Source organism: Hipposideros armiger, unplaced genomic scaffold (genome assembly GCF_001890085.2).
Source record: "Hipposideros armiger isolate ML-2016 unplaced genomic scaffold, ASM189008v1 scaffold_135, whole genome shotgun sequence".
Lineage (NCBI taxonomy): Eukaryota > Metazoa > Chordata > Mammalia > Chiroptera > Hipposideridae > Hipposideros > Hipposideros armiger.
In genome coordinates this window covers 3,189,930-3,213,332 of record NW_017731485.1, presented here as the reverse complement: position 1 = coordinate 3,213,332, position 23,403 = coordinate 3,189,930, and the positions used below count along the sequence as shown (strand labels likewise).

At 51.1% G+C, this 23,403-nt stretch overlaps 2 protein-coding genes and 1 long non-coding RNA gene across 6 annotated transcripts in view; 1 reads left to right on the top strand and 2 right to left on the bottom strand.

Annotated features, from left to right (window-relative positions):
• The window catches only part of REXO5 (RNA exonuclease 5), a 29,032-nt gene extending 16,356 nt beyond the window's left edge, over positions 1-12,676 (top strand). The window contains exons 16-22 of one of the 2 annotated variants that reach the window (XM_019649846.1): positions 363-500; positions 2,340-2,432; positions 2,916-3,132; positions 3,344-3,531; positions 4,955-5,073; positions 7,557-8,621; positions 8,930-12,676. In XM_019649846.1, coding sequence (XP_019505391.1) covers positions 363-500; positions 2,340-2,432; positions 2,916-3,132; positions 3,344-3,531; positions 4,955-5,073; positions 7,557-7,638 — 837 coding nt within the window. In that variant the 3' untranslated portion in view covers positions 7,639-8,621; positions 8,930-12,676. Of the gene's footprint in view, positions 1-362; positions 501-2,339; positions 2,433-2,915; positions 3,133-3,343; positions 3,532-4,954; positions 5,074-7,556; positions 8,622-8,929 lie in introns of those variants that run through there. The other variant, XM_019649847.1, reaches the window with a different exon arrangement.
• Positions 512-7,576, bottom strand: LOC109386562 (uncharacterized). Its single transcript, XR_002124807.1, has 3 exons — positions 7,495-7,576; positions 2,499-2,698; positions 512-2,298 (listed from the first exon to the last, which is right to left on the bottom strand). It is a non-coding gene; the product is annotated as an uncharacterized LOC109386562 (long non-coding RNA).
• DCUN1D3 (defective in cullin neddylation 1 domain containing 3) overlaps positions 12,677-23,403 on the bottom strand; it is a 44,142-nt gene continuing 33,415 nt past the window's right edge. For 2 of the 3 annotated variants that reach the window (XM_019649854.1, XM_019649855.1), the window contains 2 exons: positions 19,058-19,590; positions 12,677-17,852 (listed from right to left, as the gene is read on the bottom strand). In XM_019649854.1, coding sequence (XP_019505399.1) covers positions 17,369-17,852; positions 19,058-19,485 — 912 coding nt within the window. In that variant the 5' untranslated portion in view covers positions 19,486-19,590 and the 3' untranslated portion in view covers positions 12,677-17,368. Of the gene's footprint in view, positions 17,853-19,057; positions 19,591-20,126; positions 21,742-23,403 lie in introns of those variants that run through there. The other variant, XM_019649856.1, reaches the window with a different exon arrangement.

Below are 23,403 nucleotides of genomic sequence, written 5' to 3'. Positions count from 1 at the left end.
TTATAAAAATGGGATTCAGACTATGTGTGCTGTTTTGCAACATTGTGTTTTCATGTCACAGTATATCTCGGACATCTTTCCATGTCACCACATAATCTTATTTCCCTTGTTTGTAATGGCTTTGTAATATTCTGTTGTATGATATACCTATTTCGTTTCAACACTTGTGCTGTATAAAGTTTTGCTATTCCAATCTTGTAGTGAAATAACGCCTGTGGATCCTTGAACATTTGGCACGTGTGTGTGTTGAAAGACTCCTTGAAGTGGATTTAGCCCATGTTTTAACTCAGGATGGCTTTAGATTTGACTTAATCCTCTTTCCACATCTACCTGCTCATTGTATTCTGTTGTTTTTCTCATAGCTGATAATCAAGTGGACAGAGATGTCGACAGTCTATGCTGGGCCGTTTAGCAAAACTTGCAACGTTGCAGCTGTGAAGACGCTGTTTAAGAGCTTTGGCCCCGTCCACTCAATCGCTCTCATTCTTGAAACCCATCAGGTAATGAGACAAGAAAGCCCTGAGTCTGACCTTGTAGATGTGCACTGGAAACTCAGGTGCCTCCCGGGGCCAATCAGATAACAAATATTAGTGATGTGAGCTTGAGTGTCACCAGCTGGAGTGGGAACCATGCTCTGATGGCAGCAGCTCAGTTGTTCACCCATAGGAATATGGACCCAGTGTTGCCAGAGCTTCTGATATTTTTGTTTTGAGAATCGAGAAATCTGCCAATTTTCTTAGGCTGGCCCCAATTTTCTTAAATATCATTTAAGCCAGACAAAAAATATGTGCTGCTTGAATGTAGTCTACGGGCTTCGTGCTTGTGGCCTCAGCTTTAATGATAAAAATACCCTTTCAACTCCCACGTCCTGGGAAATGTCTGTAGGACTTAACTACAAAGCAGGCTCCTAGCTGGGTTAAGGCCCAGGAGCAGCCTACGGCGGGGCTTTTGTTGTTGTTAGCTCCCCAGTCTCTTGGAGTAAATTTTGTTCCCCAGTCCTCTGTCCCCCGGGCCTGGTAACCACTATTGTCCTTTCTGTCTTATGAATGTGACTACTCTGGGGACATCATACCATATTCGTCCTTTTGTGTCTGGCCTATTTCACTTAGCATATATTCTTCGAAGTTCATCCGTGTTGTAGCAGGTGTCCTTTTCAAGGCTGAGTAATATTCCATTGTATGAATACACCACGTTTTGTTTATCCATTCATCGGTGAGCATCTGGGTTGCTCCCACCTTTTGTCTGTTGTGAATATGGCTGCTGTGAACACAGATGGACTAATGTCCGTGCAGGCCCCTGTTTTCAATTCTGTCGGGTATGTGCCCCAAAGTCGAATTGCTGGGTTAAATAACTCCGTTTAATTTTTTGAGGACCCGCCCTGTTTTCCACAGTGGCTGCACCATTTTACATTCCCGCCTGCAATGCCAAGGGTTCCAATTTCTCCACATCCTCAGCAGCACTCACCTTCCATGTTGGGTAGTGGCCATCCTAATGAGAGTCAGGTGGTACTGACTTTCCCTGAAGACGAGTGATGTCAAGCCTCTTGTCATGTGCTTATTGGCCATTTGTACATCTTTGGACAACTGTCTATTGGTCCTTTGTGCATTTTTTAATTGGGCTATTTGATTTTTTTGTTGTTGATTTTTAGGAGTTCTCTGTATATTTTAGATATGAGCCCTTCATTAGATATCTGAGTTGCAAATACTTTCTCCCACTCTTGGGTTGCCTTTTACCATTGTTGGTAGTGTCCTTTGATGCATTTCTTAATTTTGATGCAGTCCAACTTGTATTACCTTGCCTTTGGTGTCACATTCAGGAAATCACTGCCAACTCCAGTATCATGCAGCTTTTCTCTGGGAGCATTTTTTATGTCGAGATGCTGCTCTGGTTCAGGTAACAGACTGAGCTGGTCTGGTATCGAGCAGAGACGCAGTCAGTGTGAAGAGCAGCCCATGCCATGGAAGAGCTTAACTTCCCCAGGCTTACAGGGACGCTGCCAAGATGAAGCTAACAAGACAAACGGGGATTCAGTGACAAACAGTATGGGAAGCAGGCTGTGTAACAAAGACTCTGTCAGTGCTTTCCCATGCCACCCGGGGAGCGAGGGCTTCCATTTTCATTGAGAAATAAGGTTATTTCTCTGAGAAATCAGCTCCTGTACCTGGGTGGCTCCACTTACCGTCGATGTTCTGCAGAAGTCACTGCTGGGCTCGGCACAGCCAGGACAGCCATGTTGGTTGGTGGCTTTGGCCATGTCGTCCCAGCCCGTTTCCCAGCCCCTTCTCTAGCAGTTTGAGCCTGGAAAGCGAAGGTAAGGAACTCGGTCTGTTTCTCTGCAGCCGCATTTCCGTGTACAGTACGAAGTCCTGGAAGCTGCCCAGCTGGCCATTGAGTCCCTGAATGGCGCTGTGGTAGAGGGCGGCCGCATCCAGGTAGGTGGCCAGACAGCAGCACCGGTCACGCAGCCCTGGCCGTGCTCAGCTGGAGTTGATAGTTACCTGAGACGTGGCTGGAATCCTGGTCAAATTCAGCTTCGGCTGCGGGGTCTTCCTCGTACCCAGAGCCCAGATTGGTTACTTGGGGTGGTTTTCTGTGGTTGCCTTTAGCTTTCAGGGGATCCAGCGGTGGTAATTTGAAGTTTCTTATGCAGAAATGGCATTGGGGTAGAAGGCTGGGAACTGATTTCCACCATGGGGAGCTGCGGGGAGGAGGAGGAAAGGGAGGAGAGAGTGTATTTACTGACACAAAGTATTTACCATATTACTTACGGAGTCGCTCCCATCGTCCTGCTAGGCAGTCACCATTAGCCTCTTAGACGGATGAGGCCACAGAGCATCACGTTCCCTGTTTGTATTAACAAGCCTGGCGGTCGAAGTGGTGACTTGCCACCACCGGCGCCATCTTTTCTTGGTTAGGTGCAGAGGCCTGTGACAGAGCTCACCCTGGACTGTGACACCCTCTTGAATGAGCTGGAAGAAGACGCCGAGAACCGAGGGGCCATCTACCTGTCAGGAGTGAGCGAAGCTTTCAGGGAGCACCTGTTGCAGCAGTCCAGCCTCTTTGTTGGCCTGGAAGCTGTGATCTTGCCTAAAGATTTCAAAACTGGAAAGCAGAGAAGCTACTGTTTCCTGAGTGAGTGTGTGCCGCTGAAGGTAGCCTTGGGGAAGGAGGCCGGGGCGTGGATCACATGAGGGCAAAGAGCGCAGAAGTTCGCCGCGTCCACCCTCCTGGGCCGGACCAGGTCAACAGCCCTCGTCCCGTCCTCCTTCCTTGACCCTGGCTGGGCTCCAGCGTGGTGACCAGCATCTCCAGCCCTTAGTCATGGGGCTTTTCTTTCTTTCAGAATTCAAAACGTTCTGCAGTGCCCAGAGCGCCCTCAAGATTTTCAGAAGCAACGAGTGGAAGCTGAAAGGCAGGCACGCTCTGACCCCCAGGCACTTCTACACATGGCTCCAGAGCCTGCCCCCCGAATCGAGAAGGTCCCCGGGGCTGCAACTCGAGTCACCCTCCTTGGAGCAGCAGGCCCTGCAGGTGAGTGTGAGCGGGGGTCCCGGGGAGGGTCGCCGCCGTGGTCTGCTGGCCCTGGGAGCTGGCCTTCGGGGAGTGCTGGAGGTTTGTCAGGAGAGTCCTGCTCAAGTCAGGCCTTTTTTTCCTGCCCTGGGACTAGTCTTAATTCACACTCCAGCTTCTTCCAGCCCTGGCTACATCTTTTGATCTCCAGGATCTCTCATACTTGCTAGAATCAGGTGTTTGCCCTTCAGGGGGCTCTCCAAGGGACTTTGAGGGGCTGATATAGGAGAGCTGGACAAGTCTTGAGTGATGTAGGGCTTCCCAAAGGGTGTTACATACATGAGATGATGTGGGGTGGTTGTAGATGGACCATTTTTCCCTTTTATGTTATGAACTTGTTCCTCTAACACCCAGCAACAACCACACTGAGCCTGCGATTTCATGAGTGGTATTAATTAGTCAAGGCTAAGGGAGAAATCGACTTCTCAAAAAGCCACGAGAGCACGTGAGGGCCGGCCGAGCGGCTCAGTTGGTTAAGAGTTGGCTTAAGAGCACAAGCTCTGAGCAACAGGGACGCCGATTTGATTCCCACATGGGCCAGTGACGGTGCGCCCGAGCTGAGCTGCCACTGAGTTGCCAACAGGTGGCAGGATGGCTCAGCTGGTGAGAACATGTGCTCCTAACAACAAGGCTGCCTGTTCGATGGTGGGCTATGCCCGCCCGCCACTAAGACTGAACTCAGCACCTTGAGCTGAGCTGCTGCTCGGATGGCTGGATAGGGCGTGCGCTCTTAACAACAAGGCTGCTGGTTTGACTCCCGCATGGGATGGTGGCTACGCCCACCCGCAACTTAGATTGAACACAGCACCTTGAGCTTAGAGGCCACAAGCTGCCGACAGGCAGCCAGATGGCGCCCTCCACAACGAGGACTGAAGAACAACTTGGCTAGTCCCCCTCCCCAATTCCCCAACACTGTTCCCCTCCCCGCAATTCCCCAGTTTAAAAAAATAAATAACAAATAAAATTAAAAAGCCATGAGAGGGTACACAAGCAGAAGGGTACACTGAAGTTCAGGACCCCCTTGTCTGATGTCCCACACTTAGCACATGAGAACTAAAGGCCAGAGCTGGTGAGTGACTTCCCCAGGTCACAAAGCTGCTCCGTGGCAGAGGCTAGGCTACAGGTCTCCTTAGTGAGTGACGTGGTTCCCCAGCTCAGGGCTCAGAATACACGCCTGGAGAGCAGGTGTCCTGCTGAACAGGCTCAGAGGCCTGGTGGTGCTGGGTGGACAGGGAATCCTGCAGTGGGCTGCAGCTTCAGCCAGAGGATTTACAGAGCCTTTCCTGGGGAACCACGGCCTCGAGCCTGAGAAAGAATGGGGCAGCCCCTATAGAGGTGAGCAGAGGGTACCCTGGCTGACCGTCGTACGTGGCTTTGATCCTAGATTCTGAATATGGACCACCCGAAGATAACTGCCTGGCGCTGGGGCCGGAAGATAGGGAAGCTCTACCACAGCCTGGGCCCGGGCACCCTCTGCCTTATCCTGTTGCCAGGAACCAAGAGGTAAGGGCCGCAGGGCTGCCCCTCCATGACTGAGCCGTTCTCAGAGAAAGGCCTTTTGTTGACGTGCAGTCATGTGAATTGTTCCATTCGAAGAGACAGGTATTATATTCCCACTTGACACGCACACGCTCTCCTGTAACCTTCCTGGTCCCTCCGAGAGAGCTCAGGCCAGCTCAGAGGCGGAAGGCCTGGGCCCTGCAGCCTCCCTAGGATGAGGGGCAGCTGCCTGACCCCACCTGAGGACAAACGGTTCAAGAAGTTGTAGTAGGGCAAGGCCCAGGCTGCGGCATGACCAGGGCCCACCTCTGCCATGTCCCTCCTCTGACAGGTGGCAGACCCGCTTGCCCATTGTGGGTCTCAGCTTCCTTTTGGTAAAATGAGGGCTCTGGAGTGAATCAGCGATTTTCAAATGCTTTTAACTATAAAACCCTTTCTTTAAAAGAGAAATTGATGTTAAATCCTAAAGCAGAAGACAGGCGGTTCTGGGACGAATGAATGAGTGTGTGTATTTGGGGAGGGGGGAGAGGGCAGTGGCCTTTTGACCATAGCTTGAAAATCACTGGATTGCATTATTTATCTGAAAAATCCCTTAAAATTCTGACATCTAGGATTCCCAGGCCCAAAGCCCCAGATGAGAGAACAGAAATGCCTCAGGCCTTGGAGTCTGGACCAGAAATGAACTTTCTGTCATAACATCCTTGTCATGCACATCAGGGCCTTCAGTGACACGGGCTACCTGCTGGGCAGCCTGAGAGAAGCGCTGCTTCTGGGAAACAAACATGTATTAGGTGTTTGTATTGGGGAAAGAAAGACCTCAGACTAACTAACATACTTGGAACAGGCTTGTGGGTAGGCTAACGGTAGGGCGTTAGAAAGTGACCGGAAGCTGCCAGGAAAGCCTTTTGGGTAAGAGCATGACTTTGCCCTGGCCCAGTTTCTCGGGGTGGGAAGGACTGGCCGCCATGTTCCCCGCGGTGTCAACAGCCAAGAGGGGCCATAGCTCGCTCCTTCCACAAGTCGCCCAGGTGGTCCCCAGGGGGAGGTGAGGGCCTGAAGGAGAGAGCTCTGGGGTCAGGCAGCAAAAGGCTTCTGAGGCAAAGGGCAGAAGCCACGCTTGACAAGTCAGGAGAAAACTCTGGAAAGAGCAGATCCTGCAGGAAGGAACCCTGCTGTTCCTCCTTTTTTTTTTTTAAAAGTCACCCTCTGACCTCTGTAGCCATATTGATCCAACCCGGTCACAGGAGCATGCGCTCCCCAAACTATAAACTCACTGAGTGTGACTGTCTTCTCTGGGCCTCATCTGTGCGGCTGTCACGATGGCAGCAGACCCCGTTGGAAAAGATACCAGGAGCCCAGGAAGGAGCCGCAGAGAGACTAGAAGGTTTCCTCCTGCTGGGAGCCTGAATTAGCCCTCAATCCGTACAATTCTGGTAGCTGCTAAAATTAGTCTTGAAAATAGTAATTGTGATAATTCATCAAACCCTTAACTGTCAGGTAACTGTACTAAATGTTTGATATACACGTGTGGTTAAGGTTGTTGAGACGTGGAGGAAAGGCGCAGGTTAAGCCACTGGCTTGAGGTCACACAGGTGGCAAGTGTGCCACTGGGATTCGAACCCCGCTGGCCTGATGTCAGCCCCGCCCCAGCGCTTGGAGCTCCTGCCCTCCAGACTGACAGCCAGAGCTTATTGAGTTCAGGCGAGAGGGACAGAGTTTCGGTGTTTGTTTTTGCTTATTTCTTCCTACTGTGCCCGGAGCTCCTCAGCCCTGTAACCCAGCTTCATGAATATTCACTGTGAGGTGGCCGGAGCCAATGTTAGATTCTCCTAAATTCTACGCACCACGCCAAGTGTGTTGCAACATAAGCTATTCACTAGGTTAATGAGGGGTGAAGTTGTTCCAACAGTGCCTGAAACATGGATGAACAAAAGAATAAACGAACAGCGATTTAAAAGGACTCTGATGGCAGGCTGCCATCATTCCCTGGTTGGTTCTGTCACTTAACAGTTATGTGACCTAAACAGGTTACGTCTATGGGACATAACGGTTGAACCTATATCAGCACCTCCGTTAGCTTCGTGGGCTGTTTTGAGGATTAAATGAGAACGCAGCTTAAGTGTTTAAAAGATGCTCTGTATGTTAGCTGTTAATGTCTGTCGTGCTCCAAAGCCCTGGAGATGGCGATTTAAATACTTCCTAGTTTGGTAGTTTGGAGAAGCAGAGCTCAGCTGGAGACCACTCACCCTTGGTGGAGATGGGCCTCACTCTCATCTATTGAGAGGCAGAGCTAGGACTGGATTGTCGGCCTCTGGGACTAGTCACCTTTCTGTCCCCTGAGCCATCTTCAGCAGGCGGCTGTCCATCAGCTGTCCCCTGCCCGCCCCCTGCCCCACGGCATGTACACATACCCAGCCAACTTACCGCCTCTACCTGTGTGCTCGTAACCCCGTGGGTAACACGTCTTCACTCCTCGTTGGTTGCAGCACTCACGGATCGCTGCCTGGCCTGGGGTTGATGGGGATAAAGAGTGAAGAGGAAAGAGTCATCCCAGACACGTGTTTGTGAGTCTGCCCCGCCTCCCGTGTGCCACCTTGTTCCTCGTGGGCACTGGCTGAGAATGTGGCCGGCCTGCAGCCTCTCGATCCAGCAGACGGCTTCGGGAAAGTTTACCGGCTAAAGTTCTAGTTAATTTTTATGGCATGTAGCAAGTTTTCAATAAATGCCACTGTTCAAGCCTTCTTCTTCTGAAGGTGGTGAGGGAGGAAACCAGCTTCCTTCACGTCCGTCCGTGTTTCTGTGCAGTCACTGGAGCAGGGCCCGCTCCCTGCAGCACACTGTCATATGGCATACATGGTGAGGCAGCCAGGAGTGACCGCTCTGGGGAGAAAACCCAGCCATGTCACACTTCGTCACAATTGTAATATCTGAAGCCGATTTCTGTAAGGCAGACTTTTCTCACTGGCAGCTCTTATGAAACTGAAGGGGAGAGATAGGCTGGACCGGAAATCTGGCAGGTCCACTAGAGGAGAGCAAAGGCTGGCTTTAGTCCATTTTTAGGAATGCTCCCTCGCCGCAGCGTGAGGCTGCAGTGCCGTCCTTCACCACTAGGTGCCCCCATCACACCACAGCCCCCTTGGAAGCAGGCGCTTCGATCTCAGGGAAAGCCCTCACTGCTCATTTCCACTCCCAAACTGTTACCATTCCGCGTGGGAAAGGGACGATCCCAAACCTGACAGAGAAATGAGATGCCGCCCGGAAAAGATGAACTGACCTAGGATGCAGTGTGTATCACACCGACACCCCTTACACTGCCCCATGTCCTGGGCCCAGCACTTCTGTCCTGTGGGATAGGACAGCCTCACACAAACGTATAGGGAGGAAGTGTCACGGGGTCATCACAGTGCAAGTCTAGGGAGCCATTGGCCAAAGCTGCCTATGCACGTGCGCGCGTGAGCCCAGAGAGATTCGCAAGAAGCGGCAGAAGACTTCTGGGTCCAGACCACCCAACTGAACCCCAGCTTCCTTACTTCCTCTTCGTGTGAATGTGGGTAAGGTCACTTCTCTGCTTGGGATGATGATGTCTCATACCCAGGGTGGATGTGAAGGTGACATGGCTTCCATATGAAGCACGAAGGGTTTTACCGAATAGTCTGTATTGAGTCCCATTTTTGTAGAAAAATATGTACAAGAAGATGCATAGGCTTGGAACAAATTCTGGAAGCCTAGATGCCAAAATGTTTAGTGTTTCCCTCTGGCTATGGGATTGGCATGTTAGGGTTTTACCAAATGCTTTTCTGTGTGTAGGCTGTTTTTTGTTTGTTTGTTTTTAATCAGCATATATTGCTTTTATAATTAGAAAAAAAGTCTTCGACTCAAAATGAACTCTCAAGGTTGAGCATGTGAGGCAGTGTTTAATCCTGTACCTTGTAGAAGATGCGGCCCTGTGTGAGCACTGGGAACCCACAGCCAGAGCTGAAGGGCTTGCTCTGAGTGGAGACGCTGCACCCAGAAGCTTCGAAGCTTCTTGGTAAAGAGGCAAGTTCCCCAGGGGCCCTGCCCAACCCCCGGCAAGGCCGAGGACATCGTGACACTAAGAGTTGCTGGGCTGCCTCCTGCCTGTGGAGCTTGAGTCTGGGAGCTGAGGGGCTTTTACCTGGAGACGCCAGTCCTCAGAGACAAGTACGCGCCTTCGGATGGGGCTCGCTCCTGGGCAGGTCACTTAGCCTGTTAGAGTCCATCATCTCTACGGCTGTATAAAATGAGAAAGTATCTACTTTTTAGGGTTAGTGTGAATATTCAGAGCCAGCTTGTGGAAACTGACAGAAAAGTGGGCTATCGGTGAATTATTTTCCCTCTTGAGCCTCAGTTTCCTCACCTTTACAATGGGACGAGTGCCTCCATAGGGTTCTTACAAGGATTACATTAGGGAAAGCACAGTGTCAGTAAGTGACATTTTACCACATGCAAGATCACAGTGGGGACTAGGGCTCCCTGTGCTCAGAACAGCCAGGGCCATTTCCTTCTGGATTGTCATGGGCCCCCAACTCCAGTGCTCTGCAGATGGGCCGGGACCATGGGCCTCTGGGGCCTCCGTCTGCACACACTGTTCTCTCGGCTGATGCTCCCACCTTTTGGAAGCCAAAGCTGCCAACTTGGCCTCTTGCAAAACACACATTCCATTCCTAAGTGCGTTTGTGCATTTTTCCTCCCACACCCTTCTCAGCAGCCAATGCAGAGCGCCAAGGCAGCTGCTGGGGAAGCTTATTTGGGGGGAAGCAGCATATTTGGGGGGAAGTTTATTTGGGGGGGGGGGAAGCAGCATAGCACCAGGGCTTTGCAGAACCTCGGTTTAGGCTCTGTCAGGCTCCTCCGTTTCCTGGCCCTCCTCGCCCACCGTGGGCGGGTGGTGCAGGGCACTTTCCCACGTCTGTCCTGCATTTTCTTTTGTCCCCGGTTTTGTAAATAACCCCTTCCCTATTCTACAGGAAACCCATTAACGGAGACCTGAAAAATACAGAAAAGTGAAAATGGCTTCTAATCCCACCACTGAGAGTTCATGACTGCTTTACCATCTCCTGGCATCCTCGTCCCGATTCCAGAGCAGTTTTTAATAGCTGCATAATATTCCAGCACGCTGTGTGCCCTAAGATCTGAAACGGTTCCCTGTCAACACTGGAGCTGCTCCCAAATGACGCTGCACTTACGTCCTTGCACATCCATCTCTGGCACATAATACGTCTGGAAAAATTCCTAGCAGTGAAATGATTGGTTAGAGTATGAACACTTAAGGTTTTGTTAATTTCCGGACAGTTTTGACCACATTTGCTAGCATGGACAGGTTTCAAACGTTTGCCAGTTTGGTAAGTTAGACAAGGCGTTCATTATAGGTTTCATTTCTGTTTTAATATCCTTTATTGGCACCTGTTTTTTCCAGAAGCTTTTTGGCCAGTTGTTTCTCCTCAGTGAGGTGTCAGTATCCTTCCCCCATGTTTGTTTACTTTCCATCCTGAATTTGGAAGGTCTTGTAGATTAAGTATAGTTTACATTTGTCAATTATTGCAAAAATGTTTCTAGTTTAAAGTTTTAGAAGTTCTTTTATGATCTCTTCTATTCGCTTTTATGCTTAAAAAGCTTTCATTGATCCAGAGATCAATTTAGTATCTATTAAGTATATATATTTTTAATGACTTAATTTTTACACTTCTACCTTTATTCTTCCTGGAATTTATTCTGGCATATGGTAAATTTTCCCCAAATATTTTTATGTATCTTACCAATGAAGGAGGATGCCTCCTTTATTATGTAAGGCCATGTATGACGCAGAGCCTGTGTCCACGCTGTCTCTGTCTGTCTGTCTGACACTAGTTCCACACTGATTTGTAGCCCTGTGTATTACTTTACTAGCAATGTCAGCAGCACCACCCCAGGCAATGCGGGCAGGCCCACCGAACACTAGTTAGATGCTTTGCTGCTCACTGGCTGGCTGCACTGCAGCCGGAACCCACTAGGACTTGCTCAGCAACCGAGGCCAGAGAATCGGGTGGAACATTCCACAGGCAGAAAGGTAAACCCAGAGCAGAGCCTAATGCTTTGCTAAGACAGGGCATCCCCAGAAGTCACAGCAAGGGAAGGACATGGAGAGGGGAGCCTGGCTCCCTTGCCTTCCCTTCCCAGGCAGACTAGCCCTTTTGGACCTGGGTCCAACCCCAGAGCCAGAGGATGACTTCCAGAGCCAACCCAGACCCGTGCTTTGGCTGGACGGAGGCCGGGCGAGGACAGGGCTGGGGGCCTTGTGTACTCCGGGACTCAGCATCACCTCCAGTTCACCTTTCTCGCTGGAAAAAGTCCATTCCACATCAGTTAAGCTTTACGGTTGACAGCGCTCCCAGGCTCTGTACAAGCACTGAGATCAGTATCTTTCACCGTGTTATACCCCACACCTCCATCTGTAAGTCCCAGCCGGGCTCAGTCACTCACAAGGGCCACAGCGCAGAAGACGACACAGCCCAAGAGCCAGCTGGGGAATAAGGACGTGTTCTGGAGGTTTACTTTCAGTGAGAAAAAAAACACCCTCAGATTTCCTTCCAGCCTGCCTCTGATGCTGCTGCCCTTGGTAATGAGGGAGGGAAAGAGAAAATTCCAGTTCAGTGAGAAAACCTTTATAACCCTCTTCCTAGCTAGAGAGGGTGTAGCCATCATTCCCAAACCCTTTCCAACTGGAAAGAAGAGAAGCACATCTAATCCCGCCACTGTACTTATTTTTAGGAGATGCCAACAGGAGGCTGGGAATCTTGGGGAAGGCCATTAGGGCCCCCCATCAAAGAAATACGATGGCTGGCCAATCGCTTTCCTGAAGAGAAACAATAATTAGACAGAAAAGACAATGCAAGGAAGCTAAGGGTCAGAAGTGATCTGTCATCATCAGGCTTCTAGAATATGAGCGCCACATGGCTCCACCAGGGACCGTGTCAGTCAGCGTCCCAGCTCCCCCAATTTGGCACAGAGGGGAGATGGGCAGCGACCTGTGAAAGGTCATGTGTGACCAGGCCAGCGCCCTTCGCTCTCTGGGTTCCCAGCATTACTCACCTGACATCTTTTTGGGGACCTTAAACGTCTACATCTTAGGTGTTTTATAAACACTTGCTCTTAAATCCTAATACCAATGGAAGTAAACAGCCTCGATTTCACAGATGAGTAAAAGGAAACTCGGAATTTCACTCACTTGCCATAGGTCACACAGCTGTGGCACTTGACAGTTTCAGCTGGTCTCCGTTGCCCGTCACTGCCAACCTGATAGGCGTAGACGTCTTCCATTTAGCACAGTGCTCGCTTTCCATTCCTCATGGGAACCCACATCACTGGCTAAGTTCAGACTATCTAGGGAGTGACCCTGGGAAGACTCATTTGCTTTCTGCCTACAAGTGCTGGGGACCCAAAGGCCACTGAGCCTGGTGAGCTGGAGGTCAGCATCCACGTCTGGAGTCTGGGAGTCCTTAGTATCTGGATTTCCCAGAACACATGAACTGCTCTCCAATGTCATGGTGGAAGAGGGGATAAATCTTGCCCCAGAATAAAGCCACTGGTTTTGTTTGTTCCAATATTGTCAATTGTCAAGTAAACAAATTTATTAAATCCAACAGCAGGTAACCTTTCAAATAAAAAAAAACATGAAAAGAAATAATGTAGACAAAGACAAAAATGTGTGTAACAAGTTAATAAAAATATTCAAGGAGCCATTTGGAGAGTGCAACAGTGCAGAGAATACAAACACCAGTGTTGACTTTTGTCAACAGGTCTGTACAACCTCAAGAAACCACTGGTCACAAACCAAGAAGAAGCCACAAAGGTGGAGGGTCACGTGGGTGGAGACTCGTCACCTCAGCGGGTTAAGGCAGGGTGTCTGTGGGACGGACTCATCCAAGCCCCGTTTGCCTACTTCAACACTCTTCCCCCCTCCCCCCTTTGAAACCAAGAATCATACTCATTAGTGCAACAGGTCAGAGCAATTCATCCCAGACTCGGGGCTGGGACCAGGGTTGGGGGAAGACAGTTCTCCCAGAATAACTGTGTGTTGGGGGGGGAAACCCCCAGCAGCTGCTGAATGGATTCCTTTGGCAAGTTACCAGATCTGTGCTGAAAGTGGGGAGGGGAGTGGGCCGTGGACGTAGGTAACTGCGGCAGGCTGAACTTCTAGGAGGAACAGAGGGGATGTGACGGCCCAGCGCCAGGTCAGAAGCTACCTGAACCATCTGGGTTTCTGAACCACAGCTCAAGCATCACTTTTGTCTTTCAGTGAGGGGACGCCTGCAGGTCCTCATGATAATGCGGTCCCAGCCCGGGTTACACTGAACACATGCCGCCATTCCTGCTTCCCGCAGGTGTCAATTCCGCAGGGAGGCGATTGGGAAACCCCTCCATGTGATTCAGAAAACACACTGGATGAGAGAGGGGCCAACGTCACATGTCCTCAAATGAGTCCCAATGAACACACTGTCATGACTTTTAAGAGTCCTTTCCGCTGTTTAAACAACATATTGCTGGAGTCCCCCAAGGAAGTCCTTCGTCCATTCGCAAAATGTTCAAGTCCTCGCTAACCCAACATGAGAGACGCGAGAAAGATGGAAATGCAGGCAAAACAACACTACCCCAGCAGCTGCCTCTTTCCGGCCTTGCCTTGTAACTGGATAAATGGGTCTTTTGGGCTTCATGCCACCCAAGGCTTCACTTTAAATGTGGCCAACCAAACACAGTCCTAAGTCCTAAGTACACATCTGTTTTGCTTTTTAAACTTCTCAACTCGAGTCCTTATCCCGGTAACTTCCCACCACTGTTTAAGACAATTTGGCATGGCATCGTATGGGAGGCCATCCATGAACAGGGTCCCACGCCCTGCGGGCCGCAGCACTGAGGACTGAATTTTGGCACCAGCCCCCGAGAAATTTGTGCCTTTGCAAAGACCGACCAATACTGTGTGGCCGAAGCCTTTTAATACTAAACACACAGCCTTGTACGTTTTCAACAGGGTTTCCTTGGGCCTGGGGGCTTGGTTGAAATTTGGATCTTCACCTAGCTCTGGATTTTTCCCAGCAATTGGATGTGGGCACATCTGGCAGGGATGAGAGAGAGCTGCTGGGGCGACCAGTGGAAGCGAAGTGCCATCACAGGAGGTGGGGGTAAGAATAACGCACTCAGATTTGAAAATCTGGCAGGGATGCGGGGAGAGCCGTTCAATGAAGCAAGCCTTCATCTCATACAGCTTTCCACTGAGTTGCTAAAGAAACCCCCTAGAAGCTCACAAAGCCATTTGCCAAAACCAAGCCATTTCCCAGCACAGATTAATTAAGTTTGTTGTAGTTTCCCCTGCAGACATTTGCCTGTTTTCAAAACGGCGCCCACACTCGGCCCCTTGGCACACCACCTCTGCTGGCGTGAAGGGGGCCCTGGCTGAGTCGAGGGGCCTGCATTTGGCCCCTTCCCCACAATTCCTGCTCACTCACCAAGGGTAAGAGAACAGTGACCTTATTTCCCAGAAGGGTAACTGCACCCTGGGTCCCTCTGCAGAAAACTGCTTTGCCAGACGGTGAGGAGGCCCTGGAGCTGTAGCGCAAAGTCCTAGCGTCAGGGACTCAAACCTGGAAGGAGCTAGTAAGTCCCTCCCCAACTGCTCCCTCTTCTGGCTTCTCAATCGCACCTGTAACAACTAGATCTTTAAGAATAGAACCCAAACGAATTTTTGAAATGGCTCTTCTGTGGGGACTGGGGAGCTGGTAGTATCAAAATCCACCCATTATGATATGCCTCATACACGGATGGATGCCTCCTTGTCGGCTGGGGGTGGCATCCGGGTCCTGCCGTCCTCAGAGTCCTCCAGTGTCCAGTGACGTGGGACAGAAAGAGCCTCGCCCGGCTAGGAGCAGCCAGCCATTCTCCCTCACTCAACCTCTACCCAACTCAGAAACGGGAAAAACGGGGGGTGCAGGGTGGGGGGGCTGCAGACCGGCTGCATGAAAAGGTGGTCAATTTAAGAACTCAGTTTGGGTACCCCGACTATACCTGAGCCCCCAGAACCAGCTGGGATCACTAGAAACTCTCTTTAGACAAGGATCTCGTGTCTTAGGCCAGAGCAGAGACAGACATCTGGCCGGAGACTCTCTTCAGCTTTCCAGAAGGAGTGCTAACCTACCGTGGTGGATTTAAAAGCCCCCCGTCTGTCCCCTAGAAGGGGCAACTAACAGGTTTTAGGATTACAAAAATCAAACTCCAATCACATTCTCTACGTCGATGTCCATTTTGGAAAAACACTGACTGCAGCAACTCCTTAGATAACCACCTTTGTAAAGAGGGGAGCCCGAATCTAGAAGGCTGCTAAGAAAGAAACTCAAAATAAGCGATTCCTGCCCAGGCTAAGAAACGTATCTGGGAGGGAGGCAAGGGTGGTTAGTGGGCAGAAATTCCCTATGTTTAATAGACAAACTCTCATTGCCTCCAAAGTATAAATATTTTATAAGGTTTTATTTAAAAGATTCCCTTTTCGATCTGCTCCAAAACGTTGGAAGCCGAACTGTCCAAGTCCCTGCTCGCCCTCCCTGCACCTCCAGCACGGTTTCTGAGGACGTATTTTTTTTTTCAAAGGAAAAGCAAGGACCCTCTGCTGAGACCAGGTCGGACCTGAGTCGGCTCCCGTGTGGCAGTTTGGCCGAAGCTGGGCTTACGGGGCGAGCACGCAGAGGAGTCTGGGAACGGGGCCTCCCTCTTGTGAGGAAAAGACCGAGAAAATTCATCTTCTCTTTAGTGAAAACGGCCCAAATTCAGATTCAAAAGCTTCCTTTAGGACGTTCCCTGGCACTGTTCTTATACTTTATATATATTGAAGGCAGCTCCCTTCTTTATGGCCAGTTTTAGCAGGCAAAGAAACAAAGGAATATAGATACATATATGTGTATATATATATATTTTATATAGGTAAAATATATACATATCTTATATATGTATATATACATATTTGGGGGAAGGGGAAGGAGAAGAGGGTCATGTAAACCTAAACAGTTATCACATTACCCCAGATGAGCCTGACACGAACGACGAGATAATAAATAACTCCCAGGGGTGCAGTGACAACATGGGTGCAGCACGAAGGAAAGGGGACACATCTAACTATTAAATACACTTCTATATTTTGTTTGGCAGAGTTCAGGCCAGCCCCAGGCTTCTGCACTTGCCAGACAAGTAAGCTGATGACACTCAAAAAAAAAATTTTTTTTTTTTAAAAGGAAAAAAATTCAAGCAGAGCTCCATTCCACAGTTTTCCTTCAAGTCAGCTGGCCGGCAGGCACCGTTTTCCGACCACCAGGAACAGAAACTTTGGCTCCGAGGCAAATGAAAATAAAAAAGAAAAGAAAAAAAAAATCAACGTATTTCCATTTACAACATGAAAATACAGAAAATTCATCAAGGAAAGAAAACTATCAAAGTCTACTTCTTCCAGCAAAACTGAGGTAGCACTGCTCTCTCTGTGTTGGGGTGTTGAAGTGGTTGTTAGCACAAGGTTCTAAAACTGTGCAGGGTGCAGCACGCTGACGGATCAACTCGATACGAAATGCAATGGGTCAAAGAAGGAACGAACAAAAGGTGAGTGAGGAAAACAAGGAAAGGTTTCGGAGAAATTAGCTTCAAAGGGGGCTGTCGCCAGACCACCGCCACTCTTGGCTGGCCTCGGCTCTCCAAGAGCTTCAAGTCGTCTGGGAATTAATGTGATGTGGTTAACAGTTAACACTGCTAGTCAACGCTGTGTAAATCTTCAAAAATAATTATCACAACCTAAATTCAACCATGTAAACAGCACTACACACAGTACAGACCTGCCCTGAAAAACAATATGCAAAGCTGAGATCTGGCACTGGATCCTCTCGTAGGTTAATTCGGCCTAACGTCCCATGCCCTCTCCCTGGTCTATGCCCTCCCCCACACAAAAAAAATCTAATTTGTGCAAGAAAAGGCAGGCTTATTCTATCTGAAGGCTTCAAAAAAAATAAAAATAAAAAAGATGCACAACATGTAGCCAGGTTCAAATATTTTGGGAGAACCCTCCCCCCCCTCAAAAAAAGAAATAATCAAAATAACCAAAAAGTGAAGAAAGTGCCTAAAACATGATACAGCATTTTAGAGCCCTTTCGGATACAAGGCAGAGAAAGGTGTAAAGTAGAAAATATCCGGATCTTCAGTAATTTCCAGACAGGTCCATTCCTTCGGTGGCGACAGGCGGGTGGGTCCTGGCCGCGGGTCCTGGGACCCGGCGCTAGGTCTGCTCCTCGGGACACAAGCCCTCGGGCCCTGAGCTGAGCGCGCGCCTCCCACGCCCCTCCCTTTTCCTCCGCTCCATCTCCCACTCCACAAAGGTGTCGAAGAGACTCGGCCAGGCCTCGTCTTCACTGTAGTTGCTGAGGTCGGGGCCGATTACCTGAGTGAAGTTGAGAAACATGTTCCAAGTGTCCCGGGAGATGCCCTTGACCCCCGAGGGGTTCTCTGTCAGGAAGTTTAGCCACTGGTCCAACACAGGCGGGCTGTTCTGGGTGAAGACTAGTTTCCACAGGGCGATGGCTATTTCCCGGTGCAGCGACCGCTGCCCCTCCTCAGAGTCCAGGCCGACCTGAAATGTAAACCGGTAGAGATCCTTGAATTTGTCCTCTTGTCTGGCTTCCGTTAAGAGGCTCGGAAACCGCGCACAGATCCCGTCGATGCTGTCTGCGCTTATTGCTTTGCAGCCATCAAAAAACTCCTTCCTGCAAAAGGAAGGCGGGCACAGTCAGTCATTGCACAGGAGAGCGGCTCACTGAGAGGTGGCACGGGGCCGTGATGGGCAGCTGGCTTGGGCCGCGGGGCCTGGACGGATCCCAGCTCCCCCCCGCCCAAGTCCTTGTCTTCACCTGTCACAGGTGAGGCCACCCACCACCGCACTTCACAGGGGTTCGCTGAGGGCTGAACAAGGTAATAAATGTCAGCTGTGTCTAATGGTGCCTGGCACATAGGAGGCAGCTGCTAATGGTTTACTCATGCATTTGTTCAGCTTCCCAAAGCTCAACGAGACTCCCAGGCTGGCGCTTCTTGGTCTGCACCTGCAACCGGTCACAGACACCCCCCCGCCCGGATGGCCGGGGACTCTTCCTGCTTCCTTTTGGTTCTCTGTGGTGTTTGGGGAATATTTCTGGTGACTGCCAAGGCAGACTTTTGGAGCCAAAGATCCTGGACAAACCTGGGTAACTGCCACCAGAGATCAAAGTTCTATTATAAAAGATGAAAACTGTGCCATGTATTCCTACCATCTAGGTAACACTGTCCCCTCGCAGCATGATCTCACACAGATCATCTCAGAGGCCGTGTGTCTGCTGAAGACACGAGGCACCTGACGTCTGTGGGGTAACCTGCCCAGGGGCCAGAAAAGGTCCCTTCTTATTTGTCACCCAGTGCTCTGCAAGCCACACGCTGGGGTAACCCTGCCACGTCCTGCCCCACAAACAACCTCTACAGGGACCCATGCCATGACGGTGTGCACAGCTACTGCCCTATGACTGGGGCAGCTGTCCTTGTTGCCACCTGGGCTGGCTGAGGGCACAGTGTGAGGAGCCGGGAGGGGCAACTGGCTTCCTGCAGCGACAGGCACATCTCAGAGGCCCGCACATCGCCCGGCACGTGACAGGCGTACAGGAAGGGAGTGAGCAGACGAGGAAAGGACTGAAGGAAGAGAAAGGTGGGATGCAGCAGTGGGGGCTGGGCAGCAGTTTGGCAACGGGATTACTCCTCACTGAAGTTCAAGCAAAGATGGTCGGTCGGCGCCCTGCTATTCAGAGCTTTAGGGAAACTGGTCAGAAAAAGAACAGAAGACGTACCCAAGCCCCGTGAAGCCGGCCCAGTTCTGGCCTAGCCGGGCACCAGTGCCCAGCGGTGCTCTCTCCTCCTCTGCTCACCTAGGCAGGGAGGTGGGACTCACCTGGTGAACTTGCACATGGTAGCAGCCTGAAACTTCCAAGCCAAGAGCAGCACTCGAAACTCCGTGGGGTCGACACACAGGTCGTTGCAAAAGCGTTCCATGCCTTCCTCCAAAATTGCATCTTCCCGCTCGTCCTTGTAGCGCCGGAAAAGCGCCTCCAGTCTCTGCAAGGAAGCCTCCTCGGCGCTGGACTTGGGCTCCCGCCCGGCGTCGCCTGAGGACATCGGCAGCTGGCAGGCATCGGCAGTGGCCTCTGCCTTTTTGGTCCCATTGACGAGAATGTCCCCACCTGGCTTGCCACAGGCTGGCGGTTGTTCCTCACGGTGGCCTGCAGCTCGCCTGTGTGACTTGCTGCTGGGGTCACGTTCTCCATTCTTGCTGCCCAGGGTTGATGAAGGATTCTTGCACTTGGTGACACACTGGCCCATGGTGTTGGTGGCCTGGCCTCTAGACTGGCTCCCTCTGGATCGGATGCCCTCGCTGCCACTGACCCTTGAACCTCAACATGCCATCAGCCAGAGGAGCCAGCCAGCCTGGAAGGAAATCAGAGAGCAGTCACCGCTGAGCAGGGAGACGGGCAGGCAAGCTCCCCTCCACAGACCGGGCTGCGTGCGGGGCGCCGCCGTGAACCGGCAGCGAGACCCCGAGTTCCTCACCACTGGCTACCTCATAAGCTGGCTCTATATGCTCGCTTGGAAACGCAGCGCCAAGAGCACATATGGAGAACCAATATGGAAAATTCCTCAAATTCCTCAGGTAACATAGGTTACAGAAGAGGCTGGTTCACGTGCAGAGTGCATCAGGGAAGGCTGCACTTCTGCCAGAAATACTCCGGAGCCAAGCTGCCTTGCCAACTTGCCATCGCATAGGGAAGTTATGTGGACCTCAGCTAAGCCAGGAGGTGCAAATGAAAGGTTCATCCTCCAGTCTCTAAAGTCAAAATTCTCAAGACTTTTTTCTTTTTCAAGTAGGATGAGTAGGGAGAAGCGGTGGCCATATCCAAGACAACTATCCGGTTTCCTAGCGGCCTAAGGATGAGACTACGAGAGTCTGAGCCAGAGCAAAGTACCATGTGTCTGTCTCTGATCTCTTCACACTCCTTCCGGGGACTCTCCCACGCGGTATGTGAAATGCCTTTCTCCACCCTTCCTCTGCCCACTCACGGGACACATCCACCAAGCACAGTCCACACCAACGGTCCCAGTGCTCGAGCTTTCTCTCCCCACCTCAGGTCTTCTGTACAGGGGAATGCAGAATACAAGCTGTGGTCACCTACAGGTGCCTTTCTACAGGCCTGCAGGCTCCGTCCTCCACGAGGCTGTCTCCAGAGGGGCTGACAGCCCCAAACACAATCTCCAAATAGTAGGATTCCTGCTACACGGAGAAGAAAACCCTCCCCGGATACAGAGCAAACTCATCGTGGTGGCTTATTTACTACTCATGTAAGTAGAAAGTGCTTTTTAAAGAACTGCTAGAAATTCCTGGGCAAGGTGATTTCTCTGAAGACCCTGACTGCTCGGGACTCTCATTCAACTAGTGCTTTCAACTAGTCCAGTGGAAGATCCATCTACAATTTATTACCGACGGACCCTGACTTACAGGTTTTCGACTTTGCAAAAAAAAAAAAAGAGATACGCATAGGAAATGGAGATACTTTATTATAAAGTAAGCTTTGTGTTAGATGACTTTGTAGGCTCACGTAAGTGTTCTGAGCACATGTAGGGTCAGTGAGGCTAAGCTATGATGTTCAGTAGGTTCAGTGCATTAAATGCATTTTTCGACTTAAGATATTTTCAATTTACGATGGGTTTATCGGGACATAACCCACCGTCGGCTGAAGAGCATCTGTAACTTATATAATTCTGCCACCTGCTATCATAACTGCAGCCACTGAAATTACAAGGTTGACAGGCACCAGAAGTGCGAGGGGCAAGGGGACCAAGTCAGTGTCAGTCCCAGGCCTCCCAGCTCTGGGGACCTTCAGATCCAAATGAAAGCTCGAAGGAGACTGGCAGTGGGGCACAGTGTGCTTTTTATGAAGGCGGGAGCTTTCCACTCTACCTAAAGGACTTTCACTTTCTCCAAATCGTGCCTGGAGAAGCTTGGGGTGATCTTCAGAAGAGATTCTAGGGTGAGCTCTGCATGTACCAGTTTAAGCAGAGACCAAATCATCCCAGCAGTCACTGGCGACTCATCGTATCCGGGTGTGCCCCGTTCTCCACCCTCTAGGAGACTAAATGGCAGAGACATGTCTATACATGCCCTCAAAAGACTCCCAGTTTCGCTTCGGCTTCAAAACCACACCAAAACCCTTACAAGGAGTTTTGCTGTGCAAAATGACAGACCCACCAAAGTGTTTTTACGCCTTTTGATGCTTGAAGAGTATAGCCACAAAGGCCTAAGCACCGCCTATTAAACATGTAAAAGGTGAAGGGTTAATTCTTGGAAGGCCAGCACACAGGGAAGCAACTGTGAGAGCGGAATGATCTCAAAACAAGCAGGCCGAGAGCATGTGCAGGGTCTGGCTTCCAGATTTGTGTTTCTAAAGACTCGAGTGCTGGAAGAAACAAAAGGCCCAAATTTCCACAAACCCACATGCTCACAGACGGGCAGCGCTAATTCCCGGGCACGCTGACTCACCACGGTTTGCTGCTCAGCTCCTGCTGCTGACGGAGGCCGGGTACCTGGCAGGATGAGAGGATTTCCTGGCCTCCCCCTGACCCACCTACCCCCGGCCGCTCACCCCGCCCCCACCGCACAGATGCTTCATTGGACCAACTTCCTCCAAACCCGGCGCCAAGGCCTGCGGGTAGGGGCAGAGCAGATGGGCCTCCCCAAGAGGCCCTAATCCCGTTTACCCACAGTCCTCCCCGTCACAGCGTCTTCTGATGGCCTGACACAGCAGAACCTGCTGAAACCTGAAGGCTTTTAAAAGGCCCAGGTGACGAGAAAAAGAAGGTAAGGCAGATGACCGACCAGCAAGGGCACTCACGTCCCTTTCTTACGGGCTGGCCCCTTTTCTCTGAAACACTCCCGCTGCGGCTGAGTGTTGAGGCGAGTGGTGGGCTCAAAGCAGAAGACAATGTTTTCAGATCTCATGGTGAAGACAGCCCCGTGATTATTCAACAGATGCCCTTCTTTTGTGTTCGCCTGTTTCTTTGGAAGCCAGTTCCGCTCCCAGAGCCTTCCCCGGGCTCAATCACGGTGCCCAGCCACGCGGTCAGGCTTCAGGGCTTTAAACTTGGAAGTCTCCCTGCAAGCACTCGCTGATGGCTACTAGCTAGAAAGAGCAGTTATCAGTCGCTGCACATTTGCCGCCATGCTGGGCACTTCACAGACACTGAAACTCATAGCTTCACCACAGCCCCATTTAATGACAGGAAAACTGAGGCACAAAGTAAATCACCTAAGATCACACCGACAGAACGTGGTATGTCTGGCCTCAGAAACCATGCCCTTCACCAGTAGGCTAGACTGCTGAGCCCGCCTACATCAGCGCGCCTAGGGAAAGGCCACCAACAGATGGGGCCCGCACTCGGGAGTGTCACCACAGCAATCCCAAAGCAGTGAGTCTTCCCATCAGCCACCGGAAACAGAATGATGCCTGGTCTGTGCCGAGTGCTCAAGGCACCTACCCACTGCCCTCTCCCAGGTGAGCTGGCCATGGTGACCCAGGCAGGCAAGGTGTCCCTGGACTCAGCCTGCCCAGAGGTGGGGGGACCCGGATGAATCCAGGGGCCGTGCAGCTGTGATACCCTAGGTGCCAGCATGGCTCAAAGCTCCAGCTCAGAAACCAAAGCCCAGCTCTGCCTCTAGCTGTCTGACCCTGATTGAAACCTGAGTTTCCTCAACCTGCACTGCCCCCACCCTCACAGAAACCACGTGAAATGACAGCTATTCACAGTCAAGTCGTGTTTGGTGAGCCTGACAGAAGCCCCCACTGGTCCCATTTGCACAGTGGGCTCCAGGCTCCCATGTCCCCAGACCCAGGCAGGACGCCTACTCCGCCTCAACTCAAGCGCCTGGTCTTGTCAGAAACACTGACCCTGTGCCCAGGAATACCTGGGGGGTCAGCTTCTTCAGAGGGGCCGTCTTCCTGTCATCAGTCCTGAAGCAAGCAAGGTGGGCATCTGCTGTGCCCTGGGGACATTCTGGATCGCTGGTCACCCGTCCCTGACCCGAGGCAAGCTTCCAGCCAGTTTCAGACTCCTCCTCTTTCCACTGAGTCCCAGCTCTCGTGAAAGACAGGATTCCTGGGCCGGCCGAGCGGCGCGGTGGTTAAGAGCTGGCTCGGGACGCCAGAGGGCCCCGGTTCGGATCCCACATAGGAGGGCCAGTGACACTGC